Source organism: Phoca vitulina, unplaced genomic scaffold (genome assembly GCF_004348235.1).
Source record: "Phoca vitulina isolate PV1807 unplaced genomic scaffold, GSC_HSeal_1.0 scaffold5, whole genome shotgun sequence".
Classification (NCBI taxonomy): Eukaryota; Metazoa; Chordata; class Mammalia; order Carnivora; family Phocidae; genus Phoca; species Phoca vitulina.
In genome coordinates, this window is record NW_022589708.1 from 36,414,033 (window position 1) to 36,434,668 (window position 20,636).

The 20,636-nt window shown below is 36.1% G+C and overlaps 1 protein-coding gene across 2 annotated transcripts in view; it reads left to right on the forward strand.

The window, feature by feature from the left end:
* The window catches only part of KLHL1 (kelch like family member 1), a 355,951-nt gene that overhangs the window by 190,078 nt on the left and 145,237 nt on the right, over positions 1-20,636 (forward strand). For both annotated transcript variants that reach the window (XM_032402882.1, XM_032402884.1), the window contains exon 5: positions 15,032-15,244. In XM_032402882.1, the coding sequence (XP_032258773.1) occupies positions 15,032-15,244 (213 nt within the window). The remainder of the gene's footprint in view (positions 1-15,031; positions 15,245-20,636) is intronic.

Genomic DNA, 20,636 nt, shown 5'->3' on the forward strand with positions numbered 1-20,636 from the left:
GACGCTAATCCCAATTTTTTTTATCCCCCTAACCCATGAATTCTAACAAGTGGGGATGCAGAATTAAATATCAGCATTGATTTAATGCATATACTGTATTGTGGAGTACCATACCCCAACCATGCATGATGCTATGCCTAATGCTGGTGCTTTATCCAAGCCTTGGAGATGCTGTTCTACCATTCTTCATGCCAGATATTTATAGGGGATATGGTAACACCAATGAATCTCATGTTCAGGAGCCCATCATTGTATTGCCTTTGCCATAAAATAGGTTCCTTTTTTCTAAGGAAACTTTGTCAGTCATACTTCTGTCAGTCATACTGTATAACTGGATCAGGAATTCTCCAAGACACTGGATGGTGCTGAGGAGCCAAAGATGTAAACCTATGTCCAGAGCATGTGTCAACTCCAGAAATTATGAATGTCTGCTTCCTGCAATGTAGAAGTGGATCTATAATCCACTTTTCCACCAGATAGCTTGTCTTCTCCAAAGAATTGTGCCATATTAGGAATTAGCTATGATACAACTAGATCAGCTTTGTTGACCTGTGTATAATTTCTATCTTTGCTCTCATGGTCATCTTTTTATGGGCCCACTGTAACACTGAGATGGCTAAGGAAAGAAGATAGCTCATGTCCATGGCATAAGTAATGCGTGTACCTGAATGTTGAGAGCCTCCTCTGCAATGGATGCTCCCTGCTGAGTATTCAAGAAAGATTCTTACTTTATAATCACTCCAGGGGTTTTACTGATAGAAGATTACTCCAACTATATTTGCCACTGATTTTTCCCTTTCAGGCTTCTCACCAACCAGTCAGGTTATTTGCCAGTGCTCAGAAGTCCATGTATGACTTATACCATCTCTCTCTCTTCATACAAAGTAGGCATCTAAGTATACTGTCCACAGCTTTGCTTATGAAAAATTTCATCACTGTCCTGGCTAGCACAGGGATTCCATGCCAACCCTTTTCTAAACTAAGACTGAATTCTTTTCCTTTTCATAAATGCCTTTGTAAGGAAGCCCTGAGGCCATATGCATGAGTTGAGGAATAGGCATGCAATTATTAGTGCCTTTTAACCTCCTCGAGCCTGGTTTAAGTTCAATGCTTCCATTGGAAATTTGCACTCTCCAATGGATGGTTTCTATGATTACTTCTCACTACCATCCAGTGGACTTAATAACACCAAAACAATTTTCATAATCCCTGGATATTCCATGGTTAAATCCTTGGTCATCACTTGAGCCCAACAGTGTTCCAAGAGTTGTTTTTTCGAACAGAGAACAATTCTTGATTGCAGTGGGTGGTCTTGCTACAGTCCTTTAGAAGTTGGAACCATGATTTTATCACTGAGACTTGACAGACTCTCTTCCCAACATTCTTATCCACCATGATTACTTCCAGAACTAACTGAATGACTGGTCAGATGGTACAGATGGAGGGAAGCTTACACAGAAACTGGGACTTGCATACTCTAGCCCCATCAGAAACATATAGCCAACCAACATATAGATTTGCGTCATATTCCCATGTGCTTTAAAAAATTCAGAGGAACCTAACAAATGTGCTTCATTTTCAGTGGTTAGATGTATGAAGGACAATGACTTGCTATCTAGAGAAGGTCTCCTGCTATACTCCAGACTATAAGATTCTTGAAAAATCCACAGATGCAGCAGATCCTTGAAAACTCATGGGATTTAGCCATTGCCTTCTGGCATACATGAGTCTTGCTAGGTTATCCAAAATATTTGCCACTTCCTCGTCACCGAATCCAATTAGTATGATGATATCAATAGGGTGGCTACCTGTGATGCTCTGTGAATGTCAGGACAGTCAAGGTTTTTGTAGACCCTATTATGACAGAAAATAGTTATAACAAGAGTTCTGTGATTATAAAAATGTACTGCCACCTTTGTGGTATAAAAAGAAACTTCTTTTGTTCTTTCCTGATAATGAGAATTGAGAAGAAAGCATTTCTGTAGTCAGTAGCTGGAAAATAATGCCCCTGGCAACTAGGAGGGTTGTCCCATACCTGGGAGCACTACCTAGGTCTGGCTCCATGCCTGAGGGGAGGCACTCTTCCTCTTTCCAATCCTTCCTGAGTTTGGCTTGTGTTTATTTCTTCTGGCCAACTCTAGACACTCTTCAGAGATGAGTCACAAAGTACAAATTTTGTAATTTTGGTGTTTCTGCATATGACTTCAGTTCTCTGCTATTGGCATTTAAATCTAGCATTGTACAATATAAGGATGGATAGAAAAATTCATGCTAATGGTTTAAATTTTTATTTTATTTTATTAAGAATGAAATTAAATAACAAATAAAAAGCACCAAAGACAAATAAAAAGTAAGACGGTGGAAGAAAAGAAAAAGCTTTGTATGTACCTTTTATAGCATTTTTTCATGCTCCTTGAAAAAGAGGCTCTGCATTCACTTTGCATTGTGCCTCACAAATCATGTAGCCAGGCCTGCCTCCAGGAGATTCTGATACATTCAAAAACTTGAGAACCACTGCTCTAACACATCAGGGAATTAATGAGAGAGGTCTGCCAACTGTTAGCATATCTTAATTACACATTTATATCTCAGAATATACTCACAGAGAAGGTCTCTAGAACCACACTGAGACAAAACTGCATTTTCATGCAGCTTCTATTGGCCCCACTCTACCCAAAAAGCCATTATGGCATTTCAATGTCACCACAAACCTCTTATCAAACAGTCCTCCGAGGTATCCAGTTTCTCTTTCTCAGTGCTCATCAATCCTAGCAAAGGCTGCAGATCCACTGAGGGAAGGATCAGAGGGAAATTTCTTGTATACACCTGTGGTGGTATACTTCTCAAGGGCTCTCATTCTCCCCCTTAAGTTAGTAGCTTCTGAATCTGTGAACCTATATTGATCTAGAAATTGTACGGACTAGAACTTGTCATTTCAGTAGCTAATATCCACTATCTTATCCCCAGCTATCAAGTTTTCTTCCTCCTCAAAGGAAGCAATACCCTGAGGAAAAGCCCATCAGTCTCACCCCAACATACTTGAAGATCAATTCCACAGATTCTCAGGGATCTAGGAAATCTATATGACATGCAGGCCTCCCTGCTCTTTATTTTATTATATGGGTCTTGCTTCTTTTTTTTTTTTTTTTTTTTTGGGTCTTGCTTCTGATAATTAACTGCTTCCATCTAGACTCTTCCATTCTGGAATATCAATATTTCCAGTGATATTCAACTCCAGGAAGATGACAGCACCTCCCATGTCTAATTCCGGCCATCTCCACATAATGGTGCCCCCTTCAGCATCATTTTTTGGGCCCTTCCAAGAAGCATAAAATGAAGAGATTTTCAGTTCTTTTAAATAATCCATTTTATTTTATTTTTTAAAGTATTTTTATTTATTTATTTTTGCAAGAGAGAACAAGCACAGGGGAGCAGCAGAGGGAGAGGGAGAAGCAGGCTCCCCGATGAGCAAGGAGCCCGATGTGAAGACTCAACCCAGGACCCTGGGATCATGACCTGAGCTGAAGGCAGAAGCTTAACTGACTGAGCCACCCAGGCGTCCCTAAATAATCCATTTTAATATTTCCACCTCCTTCTGACTTCTGTTGTCTTCCTCAATAATATGCTAATAAAGTTCTAGCATCTCCAACTCATTTACAGCAAGGCATAATCACCTACAGACTTCAGGGTAGCATCCACGTTCACTATTAAGCTCTTAGCCAGTATACTGAATCCCAGATAATGAGTGAGTGACCAACATAAATAAATTTTCTTCATTCCTACATTCCTCCATCCTGGCCAATATTTTTTACTTATTATTTAGTGTCTTTATTTTGTTTTGATTCCCTCAGCTGCCATGTAGTAGGACACCAGCCTTAAATACTTAAAAACTCTTAATCCTATGATTACTCTTAAAATAGGTCTTATAATAACATCCTAAGGCAGGCGGAAAGGGAAAAGTGAGGTAGGGGGGCTGGTGGGAGTGAGATCAGGCAGGGTCTTATGGTAGTGTTAAGTTCTCCACACATGATCCCACAAGATCCCACTTGCCCTTCTTCGACAAACACTGAGTTAAAATGTCCTGTTAAAATTATATATATATGTAATGTAATTTATATAAAAAGTTATATAGTTTTCTATCAAGCATTTTTAGATAAAAGACCACATGATTTTATCCACTTGATATGCCCTAAAGCTCTTAATACACAATGATAAATTTAAATCTTTGCTGTGACTTTCCTATTATCACAAATTAAAAATATTTGCAACATGATTGGTCATATTACAAGTTTGGAGCAATGTGTAATGCTTTTGGTTGAATTACCATCTATCCAGATTATCACTCACCTTCTAGTAATTTTTATGGGATTCCACTAAAATTCAGGGTGGAGGAATGTAGGAATGAAGAAAATTTATTTATGTTAGCCACTCACTCATTATCTGGGATTCATGGTAGTACTTGACACTTTTTACTGCACCTTATTTATAAAATATAATAATATTCCATGGAATTATGTTTGGCACCAACTTTCATATGTAATGCATTATATGTAAACATACATGTTGTAATGTAGTTAATGGTTCTTTTATTTGCTGAGAGATAATGGCATGCACTAAATTATTTGGCAAACTGGAGGAAAATTTATTATACACTTATATAACTACTAAGGGGATTATCCTCTTTATTCCAATTATTTTACCCAAAGTATACTCTTTCACTCATTTCCATTTTGCAGTTTTCATGGGAAGAATTTTTATAGCTTGCTTTTGATTTTTACTTGATTTTTTTTGACACTGATTACAATTATGTCTGCTGTTTAAAAATTTTAAAATAGGTTAAATATAAGAGAATATACTGTGCTGTGATTTTTAACGTGGGTTGTAAGCAGCTAGTAAATTAGCCCACTCCAGAAGGAAAATAGTCTAAATCCTTTTACTAAGCAATAAATTAACGCAAAATTATAATTAAAATTTTACATGCTCCTGTAGAGACCATTTAGACCTTACAATTGCAAAATTGTAATGTATTCTTTGATGCAGAATGCTAATGCTGTTTTTAACTGCAAACTAATCAATGTGGTTATATAAGCAACTTCCATACTCACTCTTTCCTTTTTTTCTGCACATACTTTTTACCCCAACTGTTTGGCTATTTTAGATTGTGCATATACCAGGCTTTCCTGATGAATCATTTATGCTTACAAACATAAGAACAAAAGACTATATAAATACAGGTTGACAAAACAATCCTTTTTGGTCTTGAAAAAATTTATTTTCTGTTAAGATAAGGGATAAACTTCCTTTAAATTTTCTGTAAGCACAAAATGAGCACTACCTGATAAAATATACATTTTTACGCACCAAAGAAGATTCTTATAGTCAATTTTCTGCAAGATGTCCTTGCAAGGAAAACAGAAATATTATCTTGTGTTAAAATTCTGTTTTTCTAGCAAAGTTGTAGAGGATCATTATTTTTATATTTTTCTGGGGCATTGTAACTCCTTTAAGAAAAAGTTTATATGATCAGGTGTCCTGGACACTTGGCTGCAGTGAAAAGAAACAGCTCTGAATTCTTAGGTATTCTATTGCCTCCTGATTTAATTGGCAATGATACCATTTCTTCCTGGGCTGGCACAAATATGTGCCTCTCATAAAGATTGTGCAGAGATTTTCACGTTCCTCCTAACTTTTCCATCTGCTGCCATTCTCAATGATTTCTATAAGATACCTAAAGGAAACTAAGCAAATACTGATGCAGAGCAATTTATGAAGAAAGGTGGGGGGGGCAGATAGGTTTGGGCTCCATCAAGGAGTAAATGTTCCTAATATTAAATTATAAAAATCAATACTACTACTCTAATAATTTATGCATGCATAGGATTACACAGTTTGCAAAGCAATTCATATGTTTGGGAATGGTTAGTTACTTTTCTGTTAAACCAAAAAAAATGGAAGCAGAACTGTTTAGCTGACTGGGCTGTATTTTTGGTAGTGAAGTTTATAAATGATTTGTATGTGCTCCCTTCTTCCCTCTTCTACGTGTTAGTAGATAACATATATTGCCTATTTGTGTTTTCAAACAGTATATTTCCAGTATCGAAAGTAGACCAAATTATTACAAGGGTTAAAGAATCCCAGGAAAATAATTGTTTAGTTTGCATAACATTGTAAAGTTTAGGAATTATTTCCTTCTAAGCTCAATGTGCTCAAAAGCAAATCAGAAAAGGTTTACAGACTAGGTGTTGTTACAAAACCCATTTTCAAAGTGAAGAGATAATATGTTGGAGTAATGAAGTGCCTTTGCCTGGGAAATCCTGACCAGAGAGTATTGGAATGGGATGTTTCTCCAGTCCTTCTGACCTAAGAATTATTGCTCTTTCCACTATAATTTCTAAGTTATTTTACCTCTTTAGCAACATTTTGTCAGAAAAGGCAAAGTCATAATATATGAGTCATAGACTCATACATTTTTTAAGGAACTTAAAATAACAGAATTATCTTTTGTTCCACACAATAATCTTGAAAGATGACCATCAGAAATAATTTCTGAGACTGGACACAGTTTTGGAATTGTTATAAAATGCTTCATTTTAACACTGATACTCTAATATTTTTTTGGGGGGGGGAAGAGTTGCTACCAATGAAGTAACCACACTTAATAAATGGAAAAGAACTAATAAAACTGGCAACTGTTCACTTTAGTCTGACAGATTTGGATCTTGATCATTTTCCTGTAGCTAAAGAAAACTCAGATGATATATGTATATATATACCAAAACATTTGTGGCCATTACGATACACTTATTATTAAGAAAGGATCTGATATATAATTCAAATACATAAAGAATTCTATTCCATAGTCATTTCCTAAGCACTGACAAAACTGACAAGTAATACGCTGTTATATACATTGACAACTCTTTGAACATTTCTTTTCCTTGTTTTATTATCTAAATAATAGTAATTATATATGTTTATTATATACACACCTATACAAAAACATATATATGATTGAAATTAGATTTTTATACAGTGATTGCTTAATATTTGTTTTTCCTGCATTTATTTGGAAAATGTCCTTGGGAAAGATTAAAAAGTTGTATGTAAATAAACAACACAAAGTCTGTAAGAATATTTTTTTATTTTTGTTTTATTTGTTCTCATTGCAGAAGGAATAAAGAAAAGAATGTAGGTATTTCAGGGGAAATTCAGCAAAGATTGTATCTTTTAGTGTAGCATCATTTTCTGGTTTTGAAGATTAATATCCTTTAGAGAGATTAAAGAATGATAGTTCTTTAGCCTTTAAAAGGCATGATAGAAGAGAGAAAAAATAAAACCCTCAATATTCAAATAGCTGATCAATAGAATAAAAAAATAGATTTGCCTTGGAATTAATGTAAGAAAATTATAAGAAGGCAAATTTTACTTCAGAATGAGGGTAATTTTCTGACAGGTTTATTCAGCATTGATACGGGTTTTCTTATAGGGTAATGGGTTTCCCATCATTGAAAATACTCCCTGGATAAGCAGTGCACAGAAAAGTATATGGAGTGTACATTAAACTAAGTAACTTCAAAGATTGTTTCCAATTTGAGATTATACGAGGTCATAAAAATTCCTGTTTTTAAAAAGCCTGGTAGAGAATGATATGAGAATTAGACCATATGCCAGCAACATTTCTGTGGTGCTCTGTGAATCTATGATTCCTTGAGAAACATTTCCTTGTTTGGGGAATTGCTATTCTAGAGAGGAGAGGTGAGTATCTCCTCACTCAAACTCCCACTTGGCCTCCTGTATTCCACTTTCATTCTTATACCTTTGACTTCATTAAATCCCCCATTTTTTTCTCTCTCCTCACAAAATGCGTATATTTCTCTTATAACATATTTTCCTTCTCATTAGAAAGTACGTTTCTTAGGAGCCAGAACTTTCCTTTTTTAGTCTCGGTATTCTTTGATCTGACAAATATAGTAGGCGATGAAAAAATACTCGAAGTTTTGTTGACTAAATAATCAGTAAAGAAAATAGGGAAGATAGAGAAATGTGAATATAGACAATACATCTAACAATAGGAGGCTGAAGTGGAGGGTGGGCTCAGGTGCAGAATAGTAACAGCTAATGCCTCTGTCACACTTGCTGGGGGTCAGGTCCTTCTCTAAGAACAGTAAATTTAATTTAATCTTCACACTTAATCTTCACAACAGTGCTTTACAGTGGATACTATTTTTATCCCATTTATAGACAAAGAATCTATCTTCTTCATCACACAACCAGTGGATAGCAAGGTTGGGATCTAAATCTTGACCAGCTTTCCAAGTCAGTAGTAATATGTTGACTCTCCATAACCACCATGCCACATCGTGGAACTCAGAGGTATCAAGAAAGAGGTGGAAATGGCAAGTGGATGGAACTGGAGGATATTATGCTAAGCGAAATAAGTCAAACAGAGAAAGACATGTATCATATGACCTCACTGATACGAGGAATTCTTAATCTCAGGAAACAAACTGAGGGTTGCTGGAGTGGGGGGTGGGGTGGGAGGGATGGGGTGACTGGGTGATGGACACTGGGGAGGGTATGTGCTCTGGTAAGCGCTGTGAATTGTGCAAGACTGTTGAATCTCAGATCTGTACCTCTGAAACAAATAATGCAATATATGTTAAGAAAGAAAAAAAGAAGAAGAAGAATGTAGCAGGAGGGGAAGAATGAAGGGGGGGAAATCGGAGGGGGAGAAGAACCATGAGAGACGATGGACTCTGAAAAACAAACTGAGGGTTCTAGAGGGGAGGGGGGTGGGAGGATGGGTTAGCCTGGTGATGGGTATTGAGGAGGGCACGTTCTGCATGGAGCACTGGGTGTTATGCACAAACAATGAATCATGGAACACTACATCTAAAACTAATGATGTAATGTATGGGGATTAACATAACAATAAAAAAAATTTAAAAAAAAAAGAAAGAGGTGGAAACAGGTTCAGGGGAACACTTAAGAATCAGAGTGCATACATGTTGCAGAGATCAAAGTAAGACAGTAAATCTAAAGTAGATGAACAAAGGAGAACCAGAAGGGGAACCTAACCAAAGGATAAATAGTCCAGGTAATGTAATAGGACAAGAGACTGAATTCCTAATCCTAGACTTACTTTGACTATGTATGAGCCCCTCCAGTCTCTACATTCTCATCTATAAAATAACAAGATGTGACTCTCATAAAGAGTCTCTGTTCCCTTTGAACTCTAAGGTAGTATTCAAGAGTTCAGAGAGCAACTTTAACACAGGTATTAAAAATTAAAAATTCAGACAAAGCAAATAATCAAAAGCCAGGGAAAATTGGTTTTAGCCTGAAAAGGTTAGGCTTAACACCAATATATCAGTATAGCATCTTTAAGGTACCTGATACACGAAGCCCTTGATAACTGGAAGAGGTGTCTCTCCCCACCCTGTACTTTTAGAAATTTGAAATTCTAGAGGCATAGGAATATATATAGGAATAGATAGATAGATAGATAGATGATAGATAGATAGATAGATAGATAGATGATAGATGATAGATCCGGATCTTAACACTAGACCACGTTTTCCTGTCCCTGACACTCCTTTGTATCATTGGCAATGTATTATTTCTTAAAGGCATCATTCTATAAAATAAAGAGCCTAGAAAGAAATTATAATTTAAAAAATTGGGACTGGGGTGCCTGGGTGGCTCAGCCAGTTAAGCGTCTGCCTTTGGCTCAGGGCATGACCCCAGGGTCCTGGGATCGAACCCCGTGTCAGGATCCAAGCTCAGCAGGGAGCCTGCTTCTCCCTCTCCTCCCAGCTTGTGCTCTATCTCCCTATCTCTGTCTCTCTCTCTCTCAAATAAGTAAATAAAATGTTTTTATTTTATTATTTATTTATTTATTTATTTATTAAGATTTTATTTATTTGACACAGCGAGAGAGGGAACACAAGCAGGGTGAGTGGGAGAGGGAGAAGCAGGCTTCCCAGGGAGCAGGGAGCCCGATGTGGGGCTTGATCCCAGGACCCTGGGATCATGACTTGAGCCGAAGGCAGACACTTAACGACTGAGCCACCCAGGCACCCCAAAATCTTTTTTTTTAAATAAAAGATTGGGACTAATTATCATACTTTCTTAGGTTTATGTGAGAGTTTTTAACATAACCTTTTTTTTTTTTTTACTTTCTCTTATGATATTTATTATTTTTCTGGGGCTGCAATAACAAAGTATTAAGATCTAGGTAGCTTAAAACAACAGAAAAATATTCTCTTATAGTTCTGGAAGCTAAAAGTCTGAAATCAAGATGTGAGCAGAGCCATGCTCTCTCTGGTGGTTCTAGGGAAGAATCCTTTCTTGCCTTTTCCAACTTCTGGTGGTTCCTAACAATCCTTGGCATTCCTTGGCTGGTGGCAGCATGATTTTTTATCTTTACTTTCACACGACTTCTTCCCTCTGTCACCTCTGTCTTCACATGGTGTTCTCATCACTGTGTGTCTGTTTCTTTTAACACACCAATAATTAGATTAGGGTCCACTCTAATCCAGTATGGCCTTAATTTAGCTTAACTAATTACATCTTCAATGACCCTATTTCTAAATAAGGTCACATTATGAGGTTCCAAGTGGATGTGAGGTTTTGGGAGACACTACTCAATCTGGTACATGATGTAACTTCTGCTTCAGAAGTCAAGATATGCATTTTTCAATCTTGTCCTTGACAATAGTAGAATCATGCATATATCAGAAACTCTCAAAAATTTCCTTGCAAAGGATGCAAGGAATTACAGTTTTATAATTCAGACTTTAGACCCAAAATTTACATTTTCATACTTATATAATAAGCTTCAATCAGAGGATGTAGGGCAATTCTCAGGCTTACCTTTCAGTTTTCCATTTATTTGATAGTATGGGCCTCCTAAGAATACATCTTTCTAACCAATAACTTTTTAGATAGGCAATTAAATGAATTCCATAGCCTCTGGTGATTTGGAATCAAACCAGAGATTCTGTGGTGGTCTGGCAAAGGATTAACCTTCCCAACATAATGTTGAAAGCAGTGATTAGGAGGTTCTTCTAACTGACCTCCAGTCAAAAAGTGCAAGATGGTGAAATATAGATTTTAATTCAGTAGACATTCATAGCAAAGCAGTTTCTTTGAGTTAACCATATAGTGTATAATGTATGATATTTGTAGTAGCTGTTAATGAAGTAAACACTGTTAAAGTTTATGTTTGAACATTAATGAAATATTTTACTACAATTTAATACCCATATTTTAAAGTAAATCAATAACTAAAATATGATAATTGAATGGACTCACTTATATTCTGCTTGACCTATTATTACCATTAATTGTTAGCTAACTTTTAAAATGATGTAGAAAAGTGAATTTCTACTGGAATTTTAAATTATTGATATGTTACCAATAATAAGAGGAAGGCAATAATATAATTAAGGGAGAAAAACTGATATTAGAATGTTTATGTCAAATTCAGGAAATAAATAACAATAGGTAAGAAAATTCTGCTTAGAAAACAAAATTGTGAATTTTTTATAGCTAGCAAAATTATTTAAAGTATTATGAAGCAGGAAAGATAGTAGAATTTAGTCTTGTAATTAGTAAAGATTGCTTGTGACTTAGGTAGCGGCAACTTAAGTTCGGTGCTAAAATTTCCTTTATAATAAATAGTTCAATCTATGTGTAAAAGATATATATATATAGATATATTCCCATTTAATGGAGAGACTGTCAAAGTTGTAGAATAAATTTATTTCACTATATGGTCTAAATTACACTTTCAGTATTATTTCTCACAATTTTTCTGTGCTCATTCTTAATCAAATTGACACACCAAATATGGCCCTTTATACTATATTACCTGCTATTATGTCTTTGTTTATATGCTTTCCCCTGGTCGTAATACTACATCTTTCCATTTCCCATTTTCTAAGCTACCTCCTACCTAATATTCTAGGTCCATTTGAAAAACCTGCTTTTCCAGATTTGACAAGTCATTTCCTAAGCACTGCACATTTTATAGGTGTCCCATGTGTGGTAAGCTTTTTGATGCAAATCCATTTTGTTCTCCTCGCTACAGTTATCCAGGACCATATGTTAGGTGTTCAGGAAATCTATATAGAATGAATTATTGAATAAATTAAAGTTATTGTACAAAAGGTAAATAGGCCAAAGAATTTTGATGCCTCTCCCCACTTGGTCTTCTCACATGAGGAGTTAGCTGAAGTGCACAAGTAATGTTAAGGAAACTGTCGTGACTTTATGTTTTTTCTTTAGTGAATTGAACATAATGAAATTAAAACAATTTGCAGAAGCTAGATTGCAAAAAACAGGAAAATATTAGGCAGGGTATCATGAAAAGGAGACTTGATGGAGAAAACAAACAAACAAAGAGCAAAGAGAACTTTAGAAGTCCAAAATACATAAAGTTCATAATAAACTACATAATATGTGGGACAGTATGAGAGATCCAATAATATCTGATACTAGCTCCCAATGTCCAGTTTACTTATAGCAGTTTTTACAAACCACATGGCTTATTCCCAAACATGTAGTATGGCTTGCAAAGATATAAAATTATAGGAATATGCTCTAAATCAGATGCAGGGATAAAAGAAAAAAAATAAAATCTGCTGTAGCGATATTAAATGAAACTATTATTGGAGCTGTCTGAAGAAGAAATCAAACTATAAAAGGCTATAGCCTTCCTAACAGATAGATTTCAATTTAACTCTAAGTTTTCTAGAGGCCAAATAAAAAGAAAAATCTGATCAATTTTATAATTTACAACATCCATGATAAAAGCAAACCAATTTACTCAGGAGAAGTGCAATTATTCTTGCTACTAAAACCCGCAAGAAATTTCTCCCAAGGGTCATCATAAAGAGGCCACTGTAAAATATAACAAAATATGTCTTAAACAATATCTTTGATAGACACCACTAAGAGTTTCATAGACCTGCTTTTTTTTTTTTTTTTTATGGTACCCCATACTATATACTGATGGTTTAGCACTACAATTCTGTGTGTGGTTTAATAGAGGCATAGATTTTTCAGTAACTGGAAAAATGGATGGACAAAAAATCTTTCAAAGATTCTTCAAAAACATCTTTATCTTACTAGAGTCCTTTAGAGAAACTTGGTGGCCCCACATCTCAGAACACTCAGTTGGTTAACTCACTAAATAGATATCGGACATCTATAATTTACATAGTACTTGTATTAGGCACAGAGGAAACACAGGGGACAAAAATTTCCAGGAAATCAGCTATTCTGCAATGTCAATCAAATGTAAATAAATAGGACAAATGACCGGAATGAAAGTAAAAGTTGACATTCTTTTGTGACAGCTGAAGGCACCTCAAGCCTTGGATTCAGTTCCAAGGATATACTCAAAAGGTGGGTCAGATCTCTTTTAGAAAATAGGTTTCGGATCTGCTCTGACATACAGATTAACGGGCACGGGCTGAATCTGCTACTTAACATTAGCATAGTAGCATAGTCATAATGCCTTTTGGGGAAGAGATCTAGTTCCATCTGTTTCAGGTTTTTTCCTACAATAGGCATGTACTGGGATTTCTACCACAACTGTGCCTTGAAAACTATGATCTGAGAAACCTCACTTCTATCTTCCTTGGAATTGAGACATGGGGTGGGAGGGGAGGTGGAACAAAAGAGGGAGTCAGTCAGATCTCTGTCTTTTCTAACCATATATCTGCCACCAAAGGCTCTCTGCTAGCATATAAGAAGGTTTTTGACAAGTCATTTTAAAACTGTGTTTGAAAACCACCGCACTGCTGTGCACTATTTCCAAAATTTTATTTTTCTCCGCAAAGATCACCAACACATCTATTCAATAACTATGTACTGTTCACCTGCTGTGTTCCAGGATTGAGATATGCAAGCTAATTGTCAAGGTGTTTGTCTTAAGGAGCTTAAAGTTTGTGATAAGACCCCTAAGGGCACTGAAGATTAGGCCACAGTTTGGTAACTACTGTCTCAGAAATATAAATACCATGCACTGTGCACGCATGGTGGATGGGGTAGCCAGATCCAACGTGAGTGGACAGAAGGCTCGAGAGTTCCATATGAACTGAGTCTTGGAAAATGGCAGAAATTAGGAAAACAAGGTGCATAAAAGTCATTTTAAGCAATACAGGATGGCAAATTGAAAGAGTAAGTAATGGTGACTAGATAGAACACAAGAAAGGTTAAAAAGTGTAGTCTTCAACTTAGGAAGAGGTCAGATCATAAAGCATTAGTGTATTTAACCAAGAGATTTGAATCAAAGGACAAAAGGAGACCAAACTAAACCAAGCAAAAACTTTAGAGGAATGCCATGAAATTTATGTTGTAGAACTATCATTCTAGCATGATTATAGAGGATACAGTAAAGAGGCTAAGAATAGAGTCAGGCAGAGTAATTAGAAGGTTATGGCAGCAATCTGGAAGAAAATAAATGGGAATCTAAATTAATCCAGAGAAACTATCATGAGAGGAGGGAGGTATGAGAGATAATAAAAGGATGGAACATACGTGCTTTTGTGAAGTCTATGGCCTATCTGTCCTGTTTTTTCCCTTCTAAGTAAACAATGATGCATCTTATAGTGTTACTTACTTCCTATGTAATTTCATTCCCACTTTCTGATTCATGTATATGTAGTCAAGCTTTAAAACATTTGAATGCTGTTCTCTTCATAGTCACCAAATCTTACACAGCAGTCCACTTGAAACTTGAACATTTAATCACTTAGTACATTCTGCCTGCATCACAAAGCTCAACAGTATAATCCTCCAGTTATTATAAGATCTGTGCTGTCTCTGATACATTTTCACTTCAATTACAATTACAAGGCTTTCATTTTAACAGCTTCTAGTTTCTGAAGGATTAAGTCTCAAGGATTGTGTTATAATGAGAACAAAAGTTATTGACGACTTTTCTCATTTCTTTCTGAGATGCTTTCCCAGCAAAATCAAAGTGAAGCCAAATTTATGCCAAGATGTTTTCTCCCTGCAGGAAAACATAATGGAAGTTATGAGAAATCAAGAGTTTTTACTGCTTCCAGCTGAGGAGCTCCATAAACTCCTGGCCAGCGATGATGTAAATGTTCCTGATGAAGAAACCATCTTCCATGCATTAATGATGTGGGTCAAGTACGACATGCAGAGGCGATGCAATGATTTGAGTATGCTTCTTGCCTTTATAAGATTGCCACTGCTTCCACCACAGGTAATTGCACGTGATGCTGTGTTAACAGCTACTCTGTACTGAAAGATCCTATATTAAAAGTAACATCAAAATGTAAATAATAATAATAATAATTTAAAATAAAAAATAATAATACCCATAGAGCATTTAGTAAAATAGTTATGTTCAATTAATACATATTCGCACATGCACACACACTTGAAAGTAGAAAGTCCCTGTTTTATGCTTCTCCATTACCATTTTTTTTTTAAGGTTTTATTTACTTATTTGACAGAAAGAGAGAGAGTTCACAAGCAGGGGGAGCGGCAGGCAGAGGGAGAAGCAGACTCCCTGCTGAGCAAGGAGCCCCATGGGACTCAATCCCAGGACCCTGGGATCATGACCTGAGCCAAAGGCAGCCGCTTAACTGACTGAGCCACCCAGGCACCCCTCCATTACCATTTTCTTACAATTACTTAATTCTTTAAAAAAACTGACATCACAACCCATTTATTCTTCTTCACATTTTTGTTTTTTAGTTTTAACCCAATACTCTTTTTAGGAAAATTTGGTGATGGAAAATGATGGGTGATAGGTCTGAAGCTCATCTCTACAACATATTGTCTATGAGAATGTCACTTAATTTCTCTGATATCCAATTTCTTCATCTATAAAATAAAATTGTACTACCATGCAAAAGTTTTGTGAGGATCAGATTAGACAATACGTGTAAAGTACTTAATCTCAATATAGTAGCTAGAAGATTTTTAAAATATTGCAATTAATTCCCTGCTTCCCTGTTTTGGAGATCAATTGATCTATCTATCTATCATCTATCTATCTATCTATCTATCTAATCTATCATCTATCTATCTATCTACTTCTATCTTCCTATCTTATGATGCTATAATATGATCATTCTCTGATGAAAACACATCCTTGGGTTATATTTTAAGACCCAATACATAGGATTTCAAACCTCAATAAACAGACAAGACATATTACTGAATTATACAGTTATGAAGTAACAGAGTTTAGCAGTTGGAATTATGGAATCTTTAATAATTGGAGCTAAGGAGAATCCAGACACCAAGTGAACCAACTGTCTCATTTTACTGATGAGTTATGTAGGACAGGCGAACTGGTAAAAACAAGTTCATTCAGCTTATAAGAGTAAGAGTAACTATTTTTCTCTGATTTAGAGTCTTATGTCTTTAAGTTGTGATGTTGCAAAATTATCTATGCACAGCAATGTTAATCTGGGGTTTCTGCCTTCTAAGGCTATCCAGAAATAAGCCTGAAGGTAGCTCCTACCTCTGAAATGGTAGATAAAATTATGTGTATACATTTTGTCTGGCAGATGTGAGGGGCCTATAATATTCACCTGATTCTTCATTTGGCTCTATACTACCATCAACACTTTCACTAATCCATATATTACTAAGAATGTAAGATAGGGAATTAGGACTTTGGGAAAGAATGACAGACAAGCACATGTTAATAAGTGAAGTGAAAATTATGGTCATATATTAAGATTGGGAAGTTAAAAAAAAAAAAACAGTGTACCAAAATTGGGAAAATAAATGAAGCTTTATAAATAAAGGGATAATTGTGTTTAATTTGGCTGCTAAAATGAATAAAGCAGTAAAAACAGAGGAGAAGAATTTATGGAAGTCCTGCCTAAGCAAATTATATGAGCTTATCTTAACATTAGGATCTTAAAAAGGAAGAGAAATGCATTTAGGTAACTAAACAAAGAATAAATTGTGAATCCAAGCACTGGATTTTTCTGAATCCTTCATCCTAGGTTATGATGCCAGATATCCTTAGAGCCTGGGGATCTTCTCCCAGGATAGAAATGGCCAATGAACACTGTTAGCCAATAATAAGTAAATAGTCTTAACCATTGATAGATGTTGTGGCAAATGGTACCTTAGACCACTGCCCACCCATTCCAACTGTTAGTTGAAATGTGGGGAGCTTTGGGTTTTCCACACAAGGTACCATGTCATCTGCGAAGAGTGAGAGTTTGACTTCTTTGCCAATCTGAATGCCTTTTATTTCTTTTTGTTGTCTGATTGTTGAGGCTAGGACTTCACCCCAAAATTCCTAGAACTCATACGGCAATTCAGCAATGTGGTGGGATACAAAATCAATGCACAGAAATCAGTTGCATTTCTATACACTAACAATGTGACTGAAGAAAGAGAAATTAAGGAATCAATACCACTTACAATTGCACCAAAACCCATAAGATACCTAGGAATAAACCTAACCAGAGGTAAAGGATCTGTACTCTAGAAACTAGAGAACACTTATGAAAGAAATTGAAGAAGACACAAAGAGATGGAAAAACATCTCATGCTCATGGATTGGAAGAATAAACATTGTTAAAATGTGTATGCTGCCCAGAGCAATCTACACATTCAATGCAATCCCTATCAAAATAACATAGACATTTTTCACAGAGCTGGAACAAACAATCCTAAAATTTGTATGGAACCAGAAAAATCCTAAATAGCCAGGGGAATGTTGAAAAAGAAAACCAAAGCTGGGGACATCACAATACCTGACTTCAAGCTATATTACAAAGCTGTGATCATCAAGACAGCATGGTACAAAACAGACATATAGATCAATGGAACAGAATAGAGAGCCCAGAAATGGACCCTCAACCCTATGGTCAACTAATCTTTGACAAAGCAGGAAAGTATATCCAATGGAAAAAAGACAGTCTGTCCAATAAATGGTGCTGGGATAATTGGACAGCCACATGTAGAAGAATGAAATTGAACCACTTTCTTACACCATACACAAAGATAAACTCAAAAATGGATGAAAGACCTCAATGTGAAACAGGATTCCATCAATATCCTAGAGAAAACACAGGCAATAACCTCTGTGACCTCGGCCACAGCAACTTCTTGCAAGACACATCTCTGAAGGTGAGGGAAACACAAGCAAAAATGAACTATTGAGACTTCATCAAGATAAAAATCTTCTGCATGGCAAAGGAAACAGTTGACAAAACTAAAAGGCAACCTGCAGAATGGGAGAAAATATTTGCAAATGACATAACAGATAAAGGGCTGGTATCCAAGATCTATAAAGAACTTATCAAACTCAACACCCAAAGAACAAATAATCCAGTCAAGAAATGGGCAGAAGACATAAACAGACACTTCTCCAAAGAAGACATACAAATGGCCAACAGACACATGAAAACATACTCCACAACACTAACCATCAGGGAAATACAAATCAAAACCACAATGAAATACCACCTTACACCAGTTAGAATGGCAGAAATTGGGGTGCCTGGGTAGGTCAGTCATTAAGCGTCTGCCTTCAGCTCAGGTCATGATCCCAGGGTCCTGGGACCAAGCCACACTTCGGGCTCCCTGCTCAGCGGGAGGCCTGGTTCTCCCTCTCCCACTCCCCCTGCTTGTGTTCCCTCTCTCACTGTCTCTCTCTCCATCAAATAAATAAATAAAATCTTAAAAAAAAAAAAAAAAAGAATGGCTAAAATTGACAAGACAGAGAACAACAAATGTTGGTGAGGATGTGGAGAAAGGGGAACCCTCTTGCACTGTTGGTGGAAATGCAAGCTGGTATAGCCACTCTGGAAAACAAGAAGTTAAAAATAGAGCTACCCTATGACCCAGCAATTGCACTACTGGGTCTTTACCTCAAAGATCCAGATGTAGTGAAAAGAAGGGGCACCTGCACCCCAATTTTCATAACACCAATGTCCGTTATAGCCAAACTGTGGAAGGAGCCGAGATGTCCTTCAACAGATGAATGGATAAAGAAGATGTGGTTTATATAGACAATGGAATATTAGCAATCAGAAAGGATGAATACCTACCATTTACATCCACATGGATGGACCTGGAGGGTATTATGCTAAATGAAATAAGTCAGTCAGAGAAAGACAATTATCATATGGTTTCATTCATATGTGGAATGTAAGAAATAGCCCAGAGGATCATAAGGAAAGGGAGGGAAAACTGAATGGGAAGAAATCAGAGAGGGAGATAAACCATAAAAGACTCTTGACTCTGGGAAACGAACTGAGGGTTGTGGAAAGGGAGGTGGGTTGCAAGATGGGGTAACTGAGTGATGGGCATTAAGGAGGGCACATGATGTGATGAGCACTGGGTGTTATACGCAACTAATGAATAATTGAACACTACCCCAAAAACTAATGATGTATTATATATTGGCTAATTGAATTAACAAAAAAAAAAAAAAAGGAAGGAAGAAAAAGAAATGTGGGGAGCTTGAAGTTAAACCAGTGTCAAAAATCATCATGGATATAAAAAAATCATAAATACTAGGACACATAACTGAAGAGGCCAAGAATGTGACCAGGGCTCAATATTTTCACGATATGCCTTTCCTTCATACACTCTTCCCCCTACCTTGTGTCATCAAAAATGGGAGATGCTTTTACCTGTACATCCATCTGTGCTATTCCATCAGAGCAGACATGTACATCCTACTGACTTGTTACTAAGGCTACACATTACAAATGGAGTTTTAATTCTTATTGGCTCAGCTGCTTCATCTTACTTAGTGAAACAATATTTATTAACATTAGAAAATAAGATATAATTTTTTGGTGTAACTAGCTAGTAAAAGACTTTTTCGTTAACTCTTATTACAGCATCTAATAGTCATAAATATAGCATATGTCTTTTCTCTATTTCTTATTTCTCAAATTAGGGGCATTACAAACATAACTTTATATATAATTTCATTTTTTTGATATATCTTTCCATTTATTCTAGTTTTCTGTTCTTCAGTGCATTTTTTATTATTATGTTATGTTAATCACCATACATTACATCATTAGTGTTTGATGTAGTGTTCCATGATTCATTGTTTGCATGTAACACCCAGTGCTCCATTCAATACATGCCCTCTTTAATACCCATCACCAGGCTAACCCATCCCCCCACCCCCCTCCCCTCTAGAACCCTCAGTTTGTTTCTCAGAGTCCATAGTCTCTCATGGTTCATCTCCCCCTCCGATTTCCACCCCCTTCATTCTTCCCTTCCTGCTATCTTCTTCTTCTTTTTTTTTTTTCAAATTAGACGTGCAGGAAGAAAGAGTAAAACATATTTTCTTTTCATAAAATGTTTCGGATATAAGAGGGGCTGTCAATTCCTTAACTAATATTAATGAATTACATGTTATTATAAGCATTTTCCATATATTTCTACCCAGATTTTGAAGCTTCCGATAAAAAAAAAAAAAAAATTGGTGAAGAAGAGCTGGAGAATAGAAACTAACATGCTTTTCTTTCTTTCTTTAGTTCCCAAACACAATATACTTTATTTCGTTTAATTTCTACATTATCCCTATGTAGTAAATATTATAATTACCATTTGACAAATGAACAAATTGAGAATCAGCACAATAGCCATCT